This window comes from Astatotilapia calliptera, chromosome 7, assembly GCF_964374335.1.
Source record: "Astatotilapia calliptera chromosome 7, fAstCal68.1, whole genome shotgun sequence".
Lineage (NCBI taxonomy): Eukaryota > Metazoa > Chordata > Actinopteri > Cichliformes > Cichlidae > Astatotilapia > Astatotilapia calliptera.
The window spans coordinates 65,230,405-65,250,035 of NC_137428.1; the positions used below are offsets into that span (position 1 = coordinate 65,230,405).

The 19,631-nt window shown below is 45.7% G+C and overlaps 1 protein-coding gene across 5 annotated transcripts in view; it reads right to left on the minus strand.

Annotated features, from left to right (window-relative positions):
• abcc8 (ATP-binding cassette, sub-family C (CFTR/MRP), member 8) overlaps positions 1-19,184 on the minus strand; it is a 63,240-nt gene extending 44,056 nt beyond the window's left edge. For all 5 annotated transcript variants that reach the window (XR_013910681.1, XM_080304895.1, XM_080304894.1 and 2 more), the window contains exons 1-6: positions 18,558-19,184; positions 15,392-15,554; positions 7,632-7,773; positions 6,112-6,233; positions 4,673-4,839; positions 1,218-1,460 (exon numbers count right to left, since the gene is read on the minus strand). Coding sequence is in view for 4 of the 5 variants with exons in the window: in XM_080304895.1 (XP_080161021.1) it covers positions 1,218-1,460; positions 4,673-4,839; positions 6,112-6,233; positions 7,632-7,773; positions 15,392-15,554; positions 18,558-18,578 (858 nt within the window). In the remaining variant the exon portion in view is untranslated. The remainder of the gene's footprint in view (positions 1-1,217; positions 1,461-4,672; positions 4,840-6,111; positions 6,234-7,631; positions 7,774-15,391; positions 15,555-18,557) is intronic.
• Positions 19,185-19,631: the final 447 nt, after the last annotated feature.

Below are 19,631 nucleotides of genomic sequence, written 5' to 3' on the forward strand. Positions count from 1 at the left end.
TGCAACATCACTGGAGTGCCCAAAAGCACAAGGTGTGCAATACTCAGAGACATGGCCAAGGGAAGAAAGGCTGAAAGACGACCACCACTGAACAAGACACACAAGCTGAAACGTCAAGACTGGGCCAAGAAATATCTCAAGACTGATTTTTCTAAGGTTTTATGGACTGATGAAATGAGAGTGAGTCTTGATGGGCCAGATGGATGGGCCCGTGGCTGGATTGGTAAAGGGCAGAGAGCTCCAGTCCGACTCAGACGCCAGCAAGGTGGAGGTGGAGTACTGGTTTGGGCTGCTATCATCAAAGATGAGCTTGTGGGGCCTTTTCGGGTTGAGGATGGAGTCAAGCTCAACTCCCAGTCCTACTGCCAGTTTCTGGAAGACACCTTCTTCAAGCAGTGGTACAGGAAGAAGTCTGCATCCTTCAAGAAAAACATGATTTTCATGCAGGACAATGCTCCATCACACGCGTCCAAGTACTCCACAGCGTGGCTGGCAAGAAAGGGTATAAAAGAAGAAAAACTAATGACATGGCCTCCTTGTTCACCTGATCTGAACCCCATTGAGAACCTGTGGTCCATCATCAAATGTGAGATTTACAAGGAGGGAAAACAGTACACCTCTCTGAACAGTGTCTGGGAGGCTGTGGTTGCTGCTGCACGCAATGTTGATGGTGAACAGATCAAAACACTGACAGAATCCATGGATGGCAGGCTTTTGAGTGTCCTTGCAAAGAAAGGTGGCTATATTGGTCGCTGATTTGTTTTTGTTTTGTTTTTGAATGTCAGAAATGTATATTTGTGAATGTGGAGATGTTATATTGGTTTCACTGGTAAAAATAAATAATTGAAATGGGTATATATTTGTTTTTTATTAAGTTGCCTAATAATTATGCACAGTAATAGTCACCTGCACACACAGATATCCCCCTAAAATAGCAGAAACTAAAAACAAACTAAAAACTACTTCCAAAAACATTCAGCTTTGATATTAATGAGTTTTTTGGGTTCATTGAGAACATGGTTGTTGTTCAATAATAAAATTATTCCTCAAAAATACAACTTGCCTAATAATTCTGCACTCCCTGTATATGCAATCATTTATTCAGCTTAAACAAGGAAATACAAGGAAAGCAGATGTGCTTTTGACACACACATTGACTATTTACTGGACAACAACCTCAGCCCACTTACTGTTCACAAAGATCTACTAATACTAACCTTTTGGTCTTCAAAGGCCCTGCGAAGCTTTATATAGTTTGTGAGTGCTCTCATTGCTATGGGCAGTTTGCCAATGACCTTGAGGTCGATGGGTCGTTTGTGAGCAGAGGTAATGAAGGTGTTCATCCACCAGTAGGTGGCTTTGGATAACAAGTTAACGAAGGGCTGCAGGAAGCGAACGCCGAGGTCCTGAAGGTCTTCGGGAGGCTTCACCTCTGTTGGATTGGCGAAACACATGTAGCGCTGTGACAAAAAGAAGAGCTTTGATTAACTGTTCAATTCCCCCTAGTTACCTGAAAACTAAGAGTGAACTCTAAAAACCACTGATTGGGCTTTAAATGTACAGAAATATCGACTAACCTGTGCACAGCAGACGATAATTATATGTCAGCTGAAAAGACTCTTATTAGTGGGGTTAATTATAGTAGTAGTAGTACAGGCTGTCTGATATGGAAATTTATGACTAATGTAAAGTTTAAGAGTTGAAATCAGGCTCTATTTTAACCACAACACAAAAATGGAATAAAATGGAATTCCCAGCAAAATATGTTCAGCAAGATCCTGAGCATGAATAATTAGAAAGGTTTGATTTAACAATCGTTTATTCATTTTGTCAGCCAGTAAAATCTAAATTAGCTTTTTAATGAAAGCATGTAATGATTTCTTTTCTATTACTTCAACATGAAAGTTCACATCAATTATTAATATAAACTGTTTGCACACTTTTAACAGTGCAGATGAAGACACTTCAAGAAACTGAGGTCTAGCGGGCCAAATTATTGCAGCGGATGATGGGAGAATCTGTTTCTCTGCTGTTTGCCCACGGCTCTGTGATTTAGTAACAGGTGTTTGCTTAGTGCAGAGGTTAACAGAGACAAACACATTGTGAATTGTCCAGAGGAAAAAGACAAGAAAAGAGCACTCTGCTCTGACATTTTCTCCATGCTCAGAAAGGGTCAGAAGGCTGAAAATGTCAAAAGCTGAACAATCATCGATAGAATATTAATAAGATACATCTAGAAACGTGATCAGAGACCAGCATGAAGCCTCACACTGAACCACACGTGTGAGGGGGATCTTGTGTCTTTTAGATATACTTTAAATGAAAGTGAAAGGATCAATTTTGCATTCAGAAAAAAAAATATTTATGCCTTTTTTTTTTTTTTTAAACTTTTGCATTTGACTTGAAAAGTTTGGATCACTGTTCCAACAGGATGCTTCTGTATCGGTGATAAGCTGGTGTAACTGCACAGTTATCAGTGTTACTTTGGGTTCAATGTGAATCATCAGAAGTTTGCACTAAAATGGTGAAAAGGCTAACATTAGGATGGAGCAAACAGAACTGGTTGTACAGCACACGTCTTTAATGACCTTAAAAAACAAGAACTGGGTCAATAAGTTTGAATTTATTTTTCTGCAAACCACAAAGGGTCAATTAATTTGAGGATTCTGAGATCATCAGTTCAAATAACTGTATGTAAGAAATTTGCCAGATCGACAGACGGATTGGTGCAGCGGCTGCAGTGATGCGGACGCTGTACCTGTCTGTTGTGGTGAAGAGAGAGCTGAGCGTAAAAGCGAAGCTCTCAATTTACCTGTCGATCTACGTCCCTACCCTCACCTATGGTCACGAGCTATGGATAGTGACCAAAAGAATGAGATCACGAATACAAGCGGCAGAAATGGGCTTCCTCTGAAGGGTGGCTGGCCTCTCCCTTAGAGATAAGGGGCCAGGTGAGGTGGTTCAGGCATCTGACAAGGATGCCCCCTGGGCGCCTCCTGGGTGAGGTTTTCCAGGCATGTCCCACTGGGAGGAGGCCCCAGGGCAGACCAAGGACACGCTGGAGAGATTATATCTCTTGGCTGGCCAGGGAACGCCTTGGTGTTTCCCCGGGTAAGCTAGAGGAGGTGGATGGGGAGAGGGAGGTCTGGACTTCTCTGCTTGGGCTCCTGCCCCTGCGACCCGGCCCCGGATAAGTGGAAGAAAATGGATGGATGGATGGATATTCAGGAATAACCCAGAAACCATTAAGCCTGCCATGAACTGGAAGGTACTGAAACACCAGCTTCTGCATTCAGAGTGAGGTGATTTTCACATAACCATGGTCTTCAAGGGTGCTAACCAAGAAAGTACCCCCTGCTCCAAAATCAACACATTCAAACTAAAACTGAAAGTTGAAGCAGCCCTCATGGATGAGCCAAATGCCTTCTGGAGAAAAACTTTATCATCAGATGAGACAAAGATTGGCCACAGTGACAAGAGGTATGTTTTGAGGCCTAATCGTGAGGCTTTCAAACCATTTAAAACTGTACCAGCTGCCAAGTATGACAGTGGTAGCATCATGCCAGCGGTGTTGGTACATTACATAATGTGAATGGAATAATGAAGAACAACGACTAACCCCAACCCACATCAACAGATAGATGGTTAAAACTCGGACGTAGGTGGTGTTCCAACAGGACAATGACTCCAAACACACATCATAGCTAGCTTTGGAACGGATAAAGCAGGCTAACGTTAAGATTCTGGAAAGGCCTTCCCAAAGCCTCAACATTAATCCTATTAAAATTTGTGGACTTTGCTTAAAAGCCACATCTGCAACCAGTTTAAATGAACATGACCAACTGGTTAAACAAGTGGCTAAATATGCAGCCTGAATTATGCCTGAAGCTTGCTGATGGCTAACAAAAGTATGTGGGTGAGGTGCAACTTCCTAAGGGACATTTAACCAAATATTATTGAAGGTGTATGTATATATGTGAGACTATGAATACTTTTGACCTGGTATAGATTACAGAAATCAAAACTAAATTCAAACATCTGAACATTGTTCTCATTTTTTAATGATTAACGATGTACAGTATTGCAGTCAGTTCAAATAAATCATGAAAAGTCCAAAAATGACCATGACCTTCATGGATTTTACATTATAATGATGTATTAAAAATAAAGCTCTCTTCTCAGGCTCACAGAGTTTCCACAATTGATTAAAAATTCTCAAAAACATCGTATGCGGTTGGAGCTGTCATCATTTTAATCATCTGATTCATAAAACTGAACCATGGGGAATAAAATGCTCCCCAGCTGCAGGGGATACTGTAAATGGCCTCAGCAAAATCGCAAGCAAGGCTGAAAGGAAATGTCACATCATTGTCTTTAAATGCAGCTGCTGTATTGTCACTGTTGCTGGCCAGCCTGGCTTTAAAATCTGGAGATTATTTTTTGTTTTTCATAAATATGCAGTTTAGGATAAATGGCATGTTTACTTGCATTCGAATGAAAGCCAGTGAAGGTTCATAACCACCGTCACATGCTCCAGTGTAATTATTACCATTTTAAGAGCTTAACAAAAAGTAGTACCACTGCATCTGAATGATCTTACGTCACTCTCAGTAGCTTATGTGTTATACCTGCACACACAACAGTGGACAAAGACACAAATGTACACACTTACCCTGCCGAGGATCACGTTGATCTCTACAGTTAGTAGGAGTCCATACAGCAGCACTAGCAGTCCTGTGATGCAGTAGCGTAGCTGCCTGGGGCCGATGCCATGCTCGGTGTACTTGGCAAACTTGATGGTCTTCATGATGAAGGCCAGCACCCAGTAGATCAGCAGGGCTAAAGGGATTTAGCAGGGATCAGAGTCACACAGTGAATTACCAGATAAGCCAGAAACGATAAATAACTCGACCGCAAACTTATATTTCAGTCTAAATGAAAAAGTGTCATCAAAATGACATCGTTCTCTCTGAAACTCAATTTGTGCAATAGGTGTATTTTGTTACAGGCTGGGATACATTTCATATAACTGTGTCCATGGTTCAACTCGTGTTATAATTTATTTAAAATGTGGAGACACCATTCAATCTCATGTTTCAGCTGCGTAAGAGAACAGTTAAGATATGAGTTTTTTCTTCTTGTTTCTTTCCTCCGTTTCCATTGCACTGTGTTTCTAGCAGACGTCTAATTCAGGAAACAGAAGCTAAATCTGTTGTCTTTGTTCCATTGTGATTTTTGATGGAGCTACATCACGTCAGTCCAGACGATATGAGACGATAACGGATTCTTGTTTCTACACAAAGGTTACACTGCTGGCCAATAGCAAAACCACTGAGATTTTTTTATCTTCTTTATAATGAAGAATATCTCTAGCATAAAAGTCAACACCCAAGGCTCTCTTTAGAAGATGAATTTCTGTCTGGCTGTGAAATGGAAACCTTACAGCCAGGGAAGCTGAGTGACTCAATGGGAGCATTGAATAAAGCACCAGGAGCTGCACACAGATGAGTTAATGATGCCTGAGAAGGAAGGGAAAACTGTAGTGTGATTGTTCCACAAGCAAACATCACATGTGGAAAACTAATGGACAAAGGTGAAGCATGACACTGCCCTATTTATCAATAACTATCACGAACTAGAGGAACTGAAAACACTGATCATTTCATAACAAAAAAACTAAATATATTTGCCATGGAGATGCTTGTCTGCTGTGCAAACTGTGCAGCGCTTTCACTTTATATTAATTTAAATGCATAATTAATATCTGCACAGAGAACAATCCCCCTCGATGACACTGCCCTGCATCATTATCTGAAAGTAATGAACCAGTCATCTGCAAATGACAACACTGACCCTGCTGCTCTGTTATGTAATGTAATGTAATCCCGTAGAGTGTAGTAAATCAATAATCAGTTGCCATTCTTTATCAGACATTCAAGTAAGTACAAAGCTAATGCTAGCTTCACAAGCCATGATCACAAATCGTATTGCATTCACTTCATCTCAGTTCTACGAATGAATATGCTAAGCAGTATATCCCAGGGTGAGGCTGACAGTAAAGGTAAAGTTGTCTCTCTCAGGAAAATGAAAAAAAGAATAAACAGACGATACCTAACAGTAGTTTGGGAAAGTTGGAGGTCTCAATGTTATGATAGTAGACAATAGAGGTGATGCCAGCCATGAAGGCCAGAGCTGCAGGCATGTACAGGTGAAGATGGAGGGACTGACTGAACCTGCAAATAAACATCAGATAGAGAAAGAAACAGGTTAGGCTGATAACAATAAAATAATAATTATTATCATTATGCATTTTGACAGATGTCTCATTAAGCAAGTAAATTAGCCAAATTTCTCTTTACCTCATAGGGCTAACCACCCCAATCTCCACAACTAATCTAGAGCCTGGTAAACTAAATTAGACAACAACAGGATACACATAGAGACGAATTAGATAACGAGACCTAAACATGAGTAGTTTGGATTCTGATATAGCCCTGTGAGTCATTTCATGAGATTATCCAGGAAATGGAGGCAGTACTGTCATCTCACAGCAGGTCATGGGTTTGAATCCATTTGCCAGCTGAAGCCTTAGTGTGAGAAGTTTATATGTTTTGCCTGTGCCTGCATGGGTTGTCTGTGGGTACTCTGGCTTCCTCTCATAGTCTACAGACATGCTTATTGGAGTCCAGGGTAAAGCTCACTGACGTGCTTTCAGTTGGCAAATATTAACATTTGCCTCTCAGTGGCTTTGTCTGTATTGTGTTGGCTGGTGGTGAATGCTAGCAGGCTCCATTATGCTAAGTAGCATCCTTTTGTCTGCATTAGACTTTTTCCATTTTTTTTACAAACCCACTTCAGTATGCTATTAATTCCTACAGTTTCCTGTTTGTAGTCACGGACATGGATTTTAGTAATAAAAAAAAAAAAACTTTTCACGGCAGCACATTAATGAGGGCTCTGTGTCTTTTCTAACGTTACATGTAACATGTATTTTTCATATTAAAATGGCTGCTTTGAAAAGAGCCTGTGCTTTGTTCTTCTTTTTTCTTGCTCCACTGCATCTTCTCTTTGCCTTGCCAGCTTTTGCGTTATGTCAACTCCTCTTATTCCTGCTGTGGTAGTGTCCTTATTTCTGTGTACAGTAAATAAATAAATCCAAAAAAGTAAATCATATCATGAACTTTTTTTTAGCTTGCAAACTGATAACTGTCAGATCACAACCTCCACTTCCTCACTGTTAGCTTTGACTAGCTTTAAGCTTTTATTTCACGCCGCATTTTGTTCTTTGTCTTCATATTCTTAACTAAAAGTTGTTTAGCAATAAAATCTACTCTGCTTCACTACTGTATAAGTAGAAAGCAAGCAATCAACAATTTGAACAATCAACAACTGCAATCCTTCCTGGATTGCATAATTACATAATTGAATAATGGCGGAAAAATTGAATTGTGTCACACAAAAATCATACTGATAATACACAAAATACATTTTACTATACTATACATTTAAACTAAACAAAAGCATATAAAAATGAACATTCTCACTAGTGTCATGACATAACAAACATCACCTCATAATGACTGAGATCATCATGAGGCTGCAGTGTTGTGTTATTAAAATGCCAAACATACCCATCTGAGACAATGCCCTCTGCAATCTCACAGACGAGGATGAAGAGCAGGATGAAGGTGAGGAGCCATCGCAGGTTGTGTCCAGGAAAGTGAAGCCAGGTGCTGTGGTGGATGTGGACCTTTGAACTCTGGCTGCCCCAACCTCAAACATGAACCAGGAAATGAAAGTGATTGAAAAGCAACAGGGTCATTTCACTTTAAATACAAAAAGGCCAAAAAAGAACCATTTTACTCACAGTAGAAGACAGAGACTCTAGCAAATGTTTAAACTGAGAAAACATGTCACTCTAAACCCTGTATATACTTTTCAGCATTGATGGTGCCTTTGCAGATGTCCAAGCTACCAATTCCATACGCTCTAATGCATACCATCAGGTTATGGCATCCATGTTTTTGAAAAGAAAAAATCTAATTTTGATTTCCTGACCACAGAGCAGTTTTCTATTTTGCTTCAGTTCATTTTTGTCATGGTCTCCGTGCCTGCCCGGTCGGCCCCACAAGGCTACAATTGCTGTTTCTGTTCTCTCCCTCTCCGCCTGGGCGGAGCTCACTGTGGGCTCCTGCCCTTGGCCCACACACACACCTGACAACACTCACCCATCATCACCGGGAGCACTATTTGAGGCTGGAACACAGATCCTCTCGTCGCTGGATGATTGTACCCCTAACATCCCCCCCCCCGGGACCTGCGACCTCCCTGCTGCGGGAACGTGTGTGAGTGTGAGCGAAGAAGACGTGAGCGAGTTACCCTGTGATTCCCCCGGAGTTTTGGATCCCTTCACTGTACATACACTGGCACTGTAAATAAACTACACCTTGGAGATACCTTACCGCTCTGCGTTTGAATCCCTGTACCAGATCGTGACAGAATCATCCAGCCACGGAAATGGATTCAGCAGATCCAGCGGTCTCGACTCCCACCCTCGCCACTTTGGCCGCGATGCTGGCACGCCACGAGCAGATGTTCATTCACCTTCGAGCAGAGCTCGCGAACCTCACACAGGCCGTGGCCCGGCTAACACCGCTACCGGCCGCTCCACTGGTCGCCGCTCCTCCGTCGGAGGCGCCAGCTCCAGCAGTAAGTGTCGCGCCACCTGCTCCCTCACCTGTTCACGTTGACAGATTCCTCCCCACTCCCAGGGCTTTCACGGGAGAGATTGATAAATGTGCTGGTTTCCTCACTCAGTGTGCCCTTCAGTTTCGCCAGCAACAGCAAGCCTTTTCTACTGATGGTGCGAAAATCGCTTATATCGTCCAGTTACTCCAGGACCGTGCTCTAACCTGGGCTCAAGCTGCGCTTCAGGCGGAGCCGGACATCACCTTTTCTGACTTTCTTACTAAGTTTAAAGGTGTGTTTGACAGGAAAGCCACAACTGCCACCGCCGGCCAGCGCTTGCTTGCGCTTAAACAAGGTAAACGCAGCATGGCTGATTTTTCTATTGACTTTTCTACCTTGGCTGAACAGGCGAAATGGGGGGAAGAGGCCCTTAAAAGTGCATTGCTCACTAATATTAATGAGGAAATAAAGAATGAACTAATGCTCCGTGAACTGCCTTCCTCCCTGGATGCGCTTCTGGTTTTGTGTATGCGGGTGGACGATCAGGTGCGCGCACATCGGAGCGCACGCGCGCGTTCGGGGCATGCCCCGCTGGACTTTTGTGGGACCCCTACTGCAGCCCATGGGTCGTGTGACGCCGACACCGGGGATGGGGAAGAGCCCATGCAGCTTGGGCGCTCACGGCTGTCGCCCGCGGAGCGCCAGCGCCGTCTTGCCTCCGGTGAGTGCGTTTATTGCAGCCGTAAAGGCCACTCTGTCTCCTCCTGCCCAACGCTGGCAAAAGGGCGCGCTCACCAGTGATCGTGAGGGTGCTGGTGGGCGATCTGTCGAGTGAAAGCCCTCTCCCCAGGCTTCTTTTGCCGGCTACTCTGCGTGTTCGGACTGTTTCTCATTCTCTCTCCGTTCTCATTGACTCTGGGGCTGAGCAGAACTTTATTGACACCTCACTCGCCGCCAAACTGAACATCGCCTTGGAGCCTCTGTCACGCCCCCTCCGCGTTCACGCACTGTCGGGCCAGCGCCTGCCTGACATCACTCATGTTTCTGAATTCCTTTCATTATCTCTCTCTGGCAATCACGCAGAAAGGATTTGTTTTTTTTCGTTTAAGGCTCCTCTCACCCCACTGGTTCTGGGTCACCCCTGGCTTGTCCTCCACAACCCGCATATCGACTGGGAGAAGGGTGCCGTACTAGGTTGGAGTGTGGCCTGCCATATGAACTGCCTCCGGGCTGCGGCTTCCCCCGTTTCGCTCCCACCCACGGCCTCGCCGTCGGACGCCCCGGACCTCTCGATGGTTCCGCGGGTTTATCATGATCTGCGGGATGTTTTTTGTAAGGATCGGGCGCGGTCCCTTCCCCCGCACCGCCCGTACGATTGTGCCGTCGATCTTCTTCCTGGAGCTCCGCTGCCGTCTAGCCGCCTGTACAGCCTCTCCCGGCCTGAGAGGGATGCTATGGAGCGTTACATCTCGGAGTCGCTGGCGGCAGGGTTGATTCGCCCCTCCTCTTCCCCTGTCGCGGCTGGGTTTTTTTTTCGTGGATAAGAAGGATGGTTCGCTGCGGCCGTGTATTGACTTTCGGGGCCTTAATCAGATCACTGTTAAGAACAAATACCCTTTGTCGTTGCTTTCCTCCGCCTTTGAACTGCTTCAAGGCATGACCGTCTTTACCAAGCTGGATCTGCACAACGCTTACCACCTGGTGCGCATCAGGGAGGGGGATGAGTGGAAGACCGCGTTCAATACGCATCGGGGCCACTTTGAGTATCTCGTGATGCCGTTTGGGCTGACTAACGCCCCCGCAGTGTTTCAGGCGATGGTTAATGATGTCCTTCGTGATTTTGTTAACCGTTGTGTATTTGTGTACTTGGATGACATCTTGATCTTTTCTAAGACACTCGAGGAGCACAAGGTCCATGTCCGGCAGGTCCTGCTACACCTTCTGGAGAACCGGCTCTTTGTGAAGGGGGAGAAGTGCGATTTCCACGTGGCGTCAGTGAGTTTTCTGGGCCACATTATCGAGAAGGGGGACTTGCGGACTGATCCGGAGAAAGTGCGGGCTGTGGTGGAATGGCCTACTCCTCCTGATCGCCGCCAAGTGCAACGTTTTTTGGGATTCGCCAACTTTTACAGACGGTTCATTCGCGATTTCAGCAGAATTGCTCTCCCTCTCACTAAACTCACCTCTCCCAAAGTTCCCTTCCAGTGGGATTCTGCCGCTCAGCGAGCCTTTGCCCTGCTCAAGGACAGGTTCACCACTGCTCCCATACTCCGGCAACCGGACCTTACACGGCAGTTCGTTGTGGAGGTGGACGCGTCGGACTCCGGGGTTGGGGCAGTTCTGTCTCAACAGCTGGACGGTAAGCTGCACCCGTGTGCCTTTTATTCTCGCCGTCTCTCCCCAGCAGAGTGTAACTATGACATCGGGGACCGGGAGCTTCTGGCCGTCAAGCTGGCCCTGGAGGAGTGGAGACATTGGTTGGAGGGAGCGGCACAACCATTCATCGTCTGGACGGATCACAAGAATCTGGAGTACCTGCGCTCGGCTAGACGTCTCAATTCCCGGCAAGCCAGGTGGGCGCTGTTTTTTGCTCGTTTTGACTTCACTATCACCTACAGGCCAGGAACACGGAACGTAAAGCCAGACGCCCTGTCCAGGCAATTCTCCATCACTGGGGAGGACTCGGACCCTGAGCCTGTCCTCCCGGCCGCCTGCGTAATTGGAGCAATCTCCTGGGAGATCGAGGGGCTCATCCAAGAGGCGCAGGAGACCGAACCGGATCCTGGCACTGGTCCACCTGGTCGCCTCTTCGTTCCTTCAGCCGTCCGCTCTCAGGTTCTCCAGTGGGCTCACACCGCCCGCTTTTCATGCCATTCTGGGGTCCTCCGCACCTGCTCGTTCCTCCGACGTTACTTCTGGTGGCCTGCTATGGCTAGGGATGCCAAGGAGTACGTAGCGGCCTGTTCGACCTGCGCCCGGAATAAGCTTTCGAACCGCCCTCCACCGGGTCTTCTGCAGCCTCTCCCTACACCAGCCCGACCGTGGTCCCATGTTTCTTTGGACTTTGTCACGGGGCTGCCGCCCTCCGCTGGTAACACCGCCATACTTACCATTATCGATCGTTTCTCCAAAGCTGCACACTTCGTCGCCCTCCCGAAGCTCCCCTCTGCCTTGGAGACGGCCCAGCTCCTCACCTCCCATGTGTTCCGTCTTCACGGGATCCCCGAGGACATCGTCTCGGATAGAGGGCCGCAATTCACGTCCCGTGTTTGGAGGGAGTTCTGCTCCGCACTGGGGGCCAAGGTCAGTCTGTCTTCCGGTTTATCCACAGAGTAACGGGCAATCGGAGCGGGCCAACCAGGATCTGGAAGCTGCCCTCCGCTGTGTCGCTTCACACAACCAATCGACCTGGAGTGAACAGCTTCCATGGATCGAATACGCCCACAACAGCCACACGTCCTCCGCCACGGGCAAGTCTCCCTTCGAAGCGTCCCTGGGCTATCAACCGCCTTTGCTCCCGGCCATCGAAGGTGAGCACTCCGTTCCTTCTGTACAGGCTCACCTCCGCGGGTGCCGTCGTGCCTGGCGGGCGACTCGGGCTGCCCTACTCCGTACTAAGGAGCGGAACAAGACCCTCGCTGACCGTCGCCGGACACCGGCCCCCGTGTACCCCATCGGTCAACAGGTATGGCTGGCTACCCGTTTTGTGCCGCTACGGACTGAGTCAAAGAAGCTGTCTCCTCAGTTTATTGGCCCTTTTCCCGTGGAAGCCGTTGTGAACCCTGTGTCTGTCCGCCTCAAGCTGCCGCGCAACATGCGCATTCACAATGTCTTCCATGTGTCTCAGGTCAAGCCGGTGCTCTCCAGCCCGTTGCGCCGCCCCCCCGGCTCGTGGATGGTCAGCTGGTCTACAATATCACCCGCATCATGGACTCCCGGCGCCGGGGTCGGGGTTTTCAGTACCTGGTTGACTGGGAGGGCTACGGGATAGAGGAACGCTCCTGGGTGCCTCGAGCTGCTGTCCTGGATTAGGCCATGCTCCGGGACTTCCACCGCAGGCATCCAGGTAAGCCTGGTGGGTCACCGGGAGGCTCCCGTTGAGGGGGGGGGGGTACTGTCATGGTCTCCGTGCCTGCCCGGTCGGTCCTCTCGTCGCTGGATGATTGTACCCCTAACATCTCCCCCCCCCCCCCCCCCCCCCCCCCCCCGGGACCTGCGACCTCCCTGCTGCGGGAACGTGTGTGAGTGTGAGCGAAGAAGACGTGAGCGAGTTACCCTGTGATTCCCCCGGAGTTTTGGATCCCTTCACTGTACATATATTGCACTGGCACTGTAAATAAACTACACCTTGGAGATACCTTACCGCTCTGCGTTTGAATCCCTGTACCAGATCGTGACAATTTTAAATGAGATGAAGAGAAGAAAGAAGCGTTTCTGGATCATGTTCACACATAGGTTCTTCTTCTGTAGATCTTTAACTTGCGTTTGTGGATGGTACGGTGCACTGTGTTCACAGACGGTGATTTGTGCAAGTGTTCTGGAGCCCATGCAGTGATTTCCATGACAAAACCCTGACTTTTTTTAATGCAGTGGTGCCTGAGGGCCTTGATCTCGTATATAACCAAGACGTATCTTTTTTATGCACAGGGGGAAAGAACATTAGCACAGAGCAAGATGACAAAAGCCATTTTTCTATGGGAGTCTCCACTAGGAAAATAAACTTGTGAGCAGTCTTGAATGAATGTGTTGTACATCATGAGCTCCATGATAAAGAGCTGGCATGCTCAAGCATGGTGAATAACTTACAGAAGGGAAAATAGAAAGATGGCTCTGCTGGGAGAAAATACCAGGCTGCTAGAGTACAGCAGGAAAGTTGTGTTATTATCACTTTGATTGTTTGACTCTCTGCAGGCAAGGAGCCAATAGATGTGGTTAGATGGCTGCTTGCCTGAGATCCTTAAGTCAATTATTTATTGCTCAAACCTCCTTCTCCATTAATTTCCTCTTAGACAGATGTTGGTCTCAGTTTGCCCTGTAATACAATAGAGCTTGGCTTGTAAAACAGCAACTGATAATCAAAGTGCAATTTATATTTCAGATTTGATTTTGCTGTCATAAAACTCATCTCTACTGATGAAATTCTGTGAATCACTCCTCACTTCTTGGCACCTTAACAGTTTTTCTCAGTGAGAAGTGCTGGCACAGGCTGGCATGTACTCCATCACTTCCTCTAACTCTTTTTGACGCACACTCTCGGCTCAAGTACTGAAAAGCATCATTAAAGTCAGCACCATAATATTTACTCAAATAATTTGGCACTAGGGTAAATAAGCCACATATTAAGTGATAGCATTGCAGATATATAATAAAAGTATGCATTGCATCGAACTGTGCATTAATTATAATTACATGGATTTCCTACAGCCAACAGCAGGTAATAAGGATTCATTCAAGTCAGCGATGGTGTTGTGGTGCATGTATCCCCAATATCCTCTCTTAGCCTTGATGTGACATGGTGAAAATAATGAGCTGACTCTCTCAAGGGCAATGCACATCACAGGATGCTTAAGAGGTTTTATCAAGTGAATCAAGATAAACAGAAAACATTTCACACCCCTGAGGTTTGTGTTTGGTGGCAAAGTTGTTAGCGAGAGCACATCAGCTCAGTGTGACAGGAGAGAGAGAAAACCCCCTGCAGCTTGCAGCCTGTTATCATCTAACAGTGGACTTATAGAGCCCCTTAGTGCCTTATCAGTGAGTGTTTTTGTCTTCAAGTTAAAGGAAAGACAAAGAGAAACATTTATAGAGATATCTGCAGATAGAGAAAGTATCGGGATTCTTTAATTAGGAAAAGCAACAATATTGATATATGGAGAAACAGTGTTTTAAATGTGAGAGATGACTGGAATATTTCTAAAGTAGAAGCACAAACTGTTTAATTACACTATTATTGTCCAGATAATAATGGGGAAAATAGTGTAAAAGTTACATTTTGCATCTTCTTCCACTTTGTTCCACAATGAATAGTGAGCACTTATAGAGTGGTGTCTTGCTTTTGAAAAATGAAAAGGAGGGCACTAAATGGGCACACACATTACACACACACCCATGTGAAAGGTCAGATGACAGCGCTGGAGCATGTGTGACTGTAGCAGCAAAATGTGCATGTAGTGCTGATCCATTACACGCTGCTGATGACTCTAACAGAAATGACCAGCGGCCAGATAGGAGGGCAAACAAGGTGCAACCTAATGCCATCATCTGTTTGCTTGCATTTTATCGAAAGACGTTAATTTGCTCAGAAAAATGCTTGCAGCTCAGTAATTATGTCCTCGTGTGGTGTCACTGAAGAGGCTCAGCCTTCCATAACTGGCTAACCCATACACCTGCAGATATTTGTGGGTGTTATAAATCGGAGAATGAAATGCGCACTCAAAACCACTCGTCGGTGGCATAAAGGTTGAGTATACTGAAATGAACAGACTCTATAAAGCAAGTGGAGCACTCACTGAATACATCATGCAATAGTTCATCAACCGCATGCAGAATAAAACAAGCTGATTAAGAGGAATGTGAGAAAGACAGAAAACATATCGAAGCCCATCATGCTGACTTGTGCTGACACGTTATCTGAGCACGTGTGGAAGTCAAGGCAGGTAAAACTGTGCAGTGAAAAGGAGGATCTCACTTCATTGACACTCACCGATGAAGAGGATGGGGAAGGTGATGAAGAGGACAAAAACATGTGGGACCACATTGAGCGCATCCAGGAAACAGCCGTTGTTCAGAACCCCTCCATCCACGTTGTAGGCCATCGAGTTATTCTCGTTTCCACAGAATGCCAAGGACATGGTGGAACCGGGACTCTGCCGGGAACAGGAGGAGGAGGAGGAGGAGGAGGAGAGGATGAGGGGAGGACAGGAGACACAGACGGAGAGATTTAGAAGAAGAGGTTCTCAGAGCATGTCGTCTTTTCAAAAGGAAACACTGACGTCTGCAGTGGATCCCGGTAATTCCCAAGGTGTCTTCCTTCCTGTTCCCTCTCTAATCCAGCTCCCAAATATCAGCTCGAGTGAAAGAGAGGAGACAGAGGAGGAGGGAGGAAGAGGTCAGGGACAGTCACAGTCCAGCGCAGCAGTGGCAGTAGCAGCAGCGGCGGCAGCTCCCTCTCCTCTGTGATAGTTTAAGCAGCTTTTCTGGCCATGCCGGTGAAAAGCATCTGCAGCTCGTCCATCCGCAGTCTGCAGACATCCTCTAAGGCTGAAGCTTCACTTGTGCACAGAGCTGCACAGCTCCACTGGAATACATTCAGACATGTTCGCATTCCTCATAAACGCACACACACACACACTGATCGAGCAGCGACAGCATTCTGCAGTCCACCTGCTATTCCTGTCTCTTTGCAATCGAGAGCTCAAAGTCGACCTTGGGAGAGGAGCGCAGAAGGGGCAGAGTGTGCAGACGAGCTGGAGAGAAACTAAAGGTAGGAGGGGGAGGGTGGAAGGGAACAGTGAATGATGAAGAGCGAGACACTGGGATACAGCTAGTGGATGAACAGTGCAAACGTCATACAGAAGTACGTGTGAAGCATGAGCAAGCGCATAAAATCTAAATCTCAAAAACATGTTCTCAGGGCTTACATAATTCTAAAACACAATTTTTATCAAAATGATAAAAAATTAAAAAACAAACACAATAACGGAATAACCAGGCTCAACACATGAGGAACGATAGCATCAAATATTTATGAATTCCTGGCGTGGATGCATTATGTGTATGGTCCTGCAGAGAGAAATCCCACTGCAGCCAGTAGCAGCCTGCTTGTAGAGCAGGATCAGCAAAGACCCACATGGGAGCAGATTTCAATAATCCATCTGTCGACCAGGATAGACCGATGGCCTTTTCTTAGCATTTAAAATGATTTACATTCAATGTAATCCATGGCTGATGACCTTTTACATCGTTGCAGCAAGGAGCTAAGCTTAACCGTAATGAGCAGTTTACACAAGTGTTTTGTTGTTTACACAGACACTTGTCAGCCGATTCACGTACACGGACTCAGACTGTGGTATAACAACAGCAATGTACATTTAATATGAGAAAAAATACAACTTACTGTAGGTTCAGGCTGAGAACTCATGTTTGAAATGAGGAGAGGTTAAAAAAGACATATCAGAGCGAGAGATGGGAAAGCTTTAAAGAGGCCGCCAAATTGGAGGGTGTGTTTGGTATGTGACGTGAGGAGAGCGGGGCATGTAAATGTGCGTGACACAGTACAGCTCGAGTTTCCTCTTTGAACTGACTTGCAAGCTTCGCCGAACATGTTGTCCTGTACTTAAGGCATCTCGAGATATAGACATTAAATTCCAGCTATCTATTTAAAAGCAAGGTAGTATTTACTTTTGCAAATGTTCATTACAGTGCACAGCTTTCTGCAAGCAGTGATACCATAAAACAGGATGCAATGCTTTTGCAAGCTTGCATTTATTCAATCCCAGCAGAACAGAATTATTCTAATTTGACTGATACTTATATACACTTAATATGTAGAAAATAAATAAGTGGATTATGATTGTAAAGCCATAAATGTGTCCAAAATGCAAGAAACAGTAAGGTTCAGGTTGGCCCCATATGCTGTAGTGCTTCTAGTTACACTTTAAGCACTGAGATATATGGGAAGTAGGAAAGGGACACCAGGCATAGCTGTAAAATGATATTCCAGTTGGTTTTTGATTTCATCACCCAATATATGATGTTTGGGTCAGCTGCAGCCCTACCTAATCACTTCCTGCACACGTCAAATATCTTAGTAGATATTAGCTCTATCATTTTGTTTAAAAATAAAGGAAAAATAGGGTTATAGGACCAAGTCCAGTTAAACAGAACAGAATACATATTGTTAAGTCTGTTGGGGGTTACTTGTTTTGTGTTGTTTTGTTTCTACTACCAGCATCAGGCTTCAATTAAAGATTCCTTCTTTATATTACAATGCCCCTAGGCTATTATTATACTTTCGTTCTGTGATGCCCTACATCAGAGATGGTCATCACTGTATAGCCTGGGGAGGGTTGAAGCATTGGAGTGGGTGAGGACAGAGAAAATGACTAGACAGAGCAGCAGCCTCTCAGAGAGACGCCAAGAGAGGAAAAGTCAACATCATCTTAGCAAACTCACAACACAAAGGGAGAACAATAGATCCTAAAAGAAATCCTAAAATATCAGACCGGCCTCAAAATAGACACTGAGCCACTGTTACGTCATAAAACCCCAAATACAGATTGATGCCAACCAAACGACAGTGGCTTAACTGAAAACAAGGTTTGACTATGTGTTGGCTGAAGTAGTGTGATGATTATGTCTGTGGGTGTAAAGTAAGGGTAAGGGGTGACCAGTGACTCATGCATTGCATTGTAGCATCCGTGTACATCTACTTTCTAGGCATTTTTCTCACCTATGAGAGAAAGAGGAAGGGGAGGTACTTGTTTTTGTGAAATGCTCCCCATCTGCCTGTGACAATTTGTTACCACACTCGGTGCAATGGCCCTGTTGAGAAATCAGCACACTCAATAGTTTAAACTCTCAGAACTCGCCTCCAGAAATAAGCCTCGGTGATGGATGAACCAATTACAGCGCACACGGGGATTCACTGACTAAATATGAACTGAAATGACTTGTATCATCACTGGATAGGCCTTAATCTGGAGAGAGCTCATATCTGTAAAATGCTGCGTGCAATTAAATCAAATTACGTGTGTCTTTTGTGTATTTTCGACCTTAATCGTAGGCCTACATGCAGAATATTCGATGCTTTAAATTGAATATCGATCAAGCGACTGGGCAGGTTACAGATATACTGTAGTAGCACTTACCGGTTTATATCGTGAGATCATTGTTCCAGCCTCGTATCTCTGACTTCAGAAACAATCTTCTGTCACATCCGTCGCTTGGATGTTAAAAAAAGAAAAGAGACAAAATCTCGTAAATAGCACAGTCTCATGTGTTCAGAGTGCGCCCGACTTCTCGCTGTCCTACTTGCGTTTGACAGCCCGACCGCAGGCGGTGGTTTACGGGTGACGGAAAGGAGCTGTCCACGGTGCTGACCCCGGGTACCCAGGAGGGGAAGGAGGAGGAGGAAGAGGAGGGGTTGCAGGAAGAAAGAGGCAGATCTTTCCAGCCAACCTTTGGACTGTATCATGAACCGTAGAGGTAGAACATCGGCAGCTACACGCAGCACAGCGGCCAACTGGCAGCAGACAGATGTCACGTATGAACAATGAGGCGGGAGTGGATGACTGCACAGAGCTTAGAAAAGAGGGAAGCGGAATGCTGCCCAGCAAAGCAACACAGGTGTAATATTACATGAAACCCACGCGGTGCATTCTCTTTATTTTTTGTGTTTGCCACCTTTAACTTAAACACACCGATTACAAATCTGATGCTGGCCCATTTGATGACACGGAGGATTATCTAAAGCACACGATTCCATTCGATCAGTATTCACGAAGGAGCTTTGTCGCCCCCTGTGGACATTCGGTCACAGCCCTCAGCATAACTTGCAAAAACGAGTAAATAATCAAGCAGTTGACCTCATGATCCACTTTTGAAACCAACAAAAGTGGAACCTGGTATAGTTTAAGCAGTTTCACAGTCAGCTTCAGTTATGTACAAAATCACATCAATAAGGTCCTGGATTAAAATCCACCAACTGGCAGGGTTTATGGTACCTCCATGCCCCCTCTGAGCCATCATCCATACCTTCCCCCCCACAGCCCAAAGTCATACATGTTGGGTTATCTGTTGATTGGCTGTAAGTCTCTATTCTATATGCTATATGCTACACTTCAATAGCCCCCCCCTCCATAACAGCTGGAACACCTACTCTACCAGGGATAAGCAAGGAAGAATATGGATCAATTAAGCTTAAATCATAAAAATATACAGTG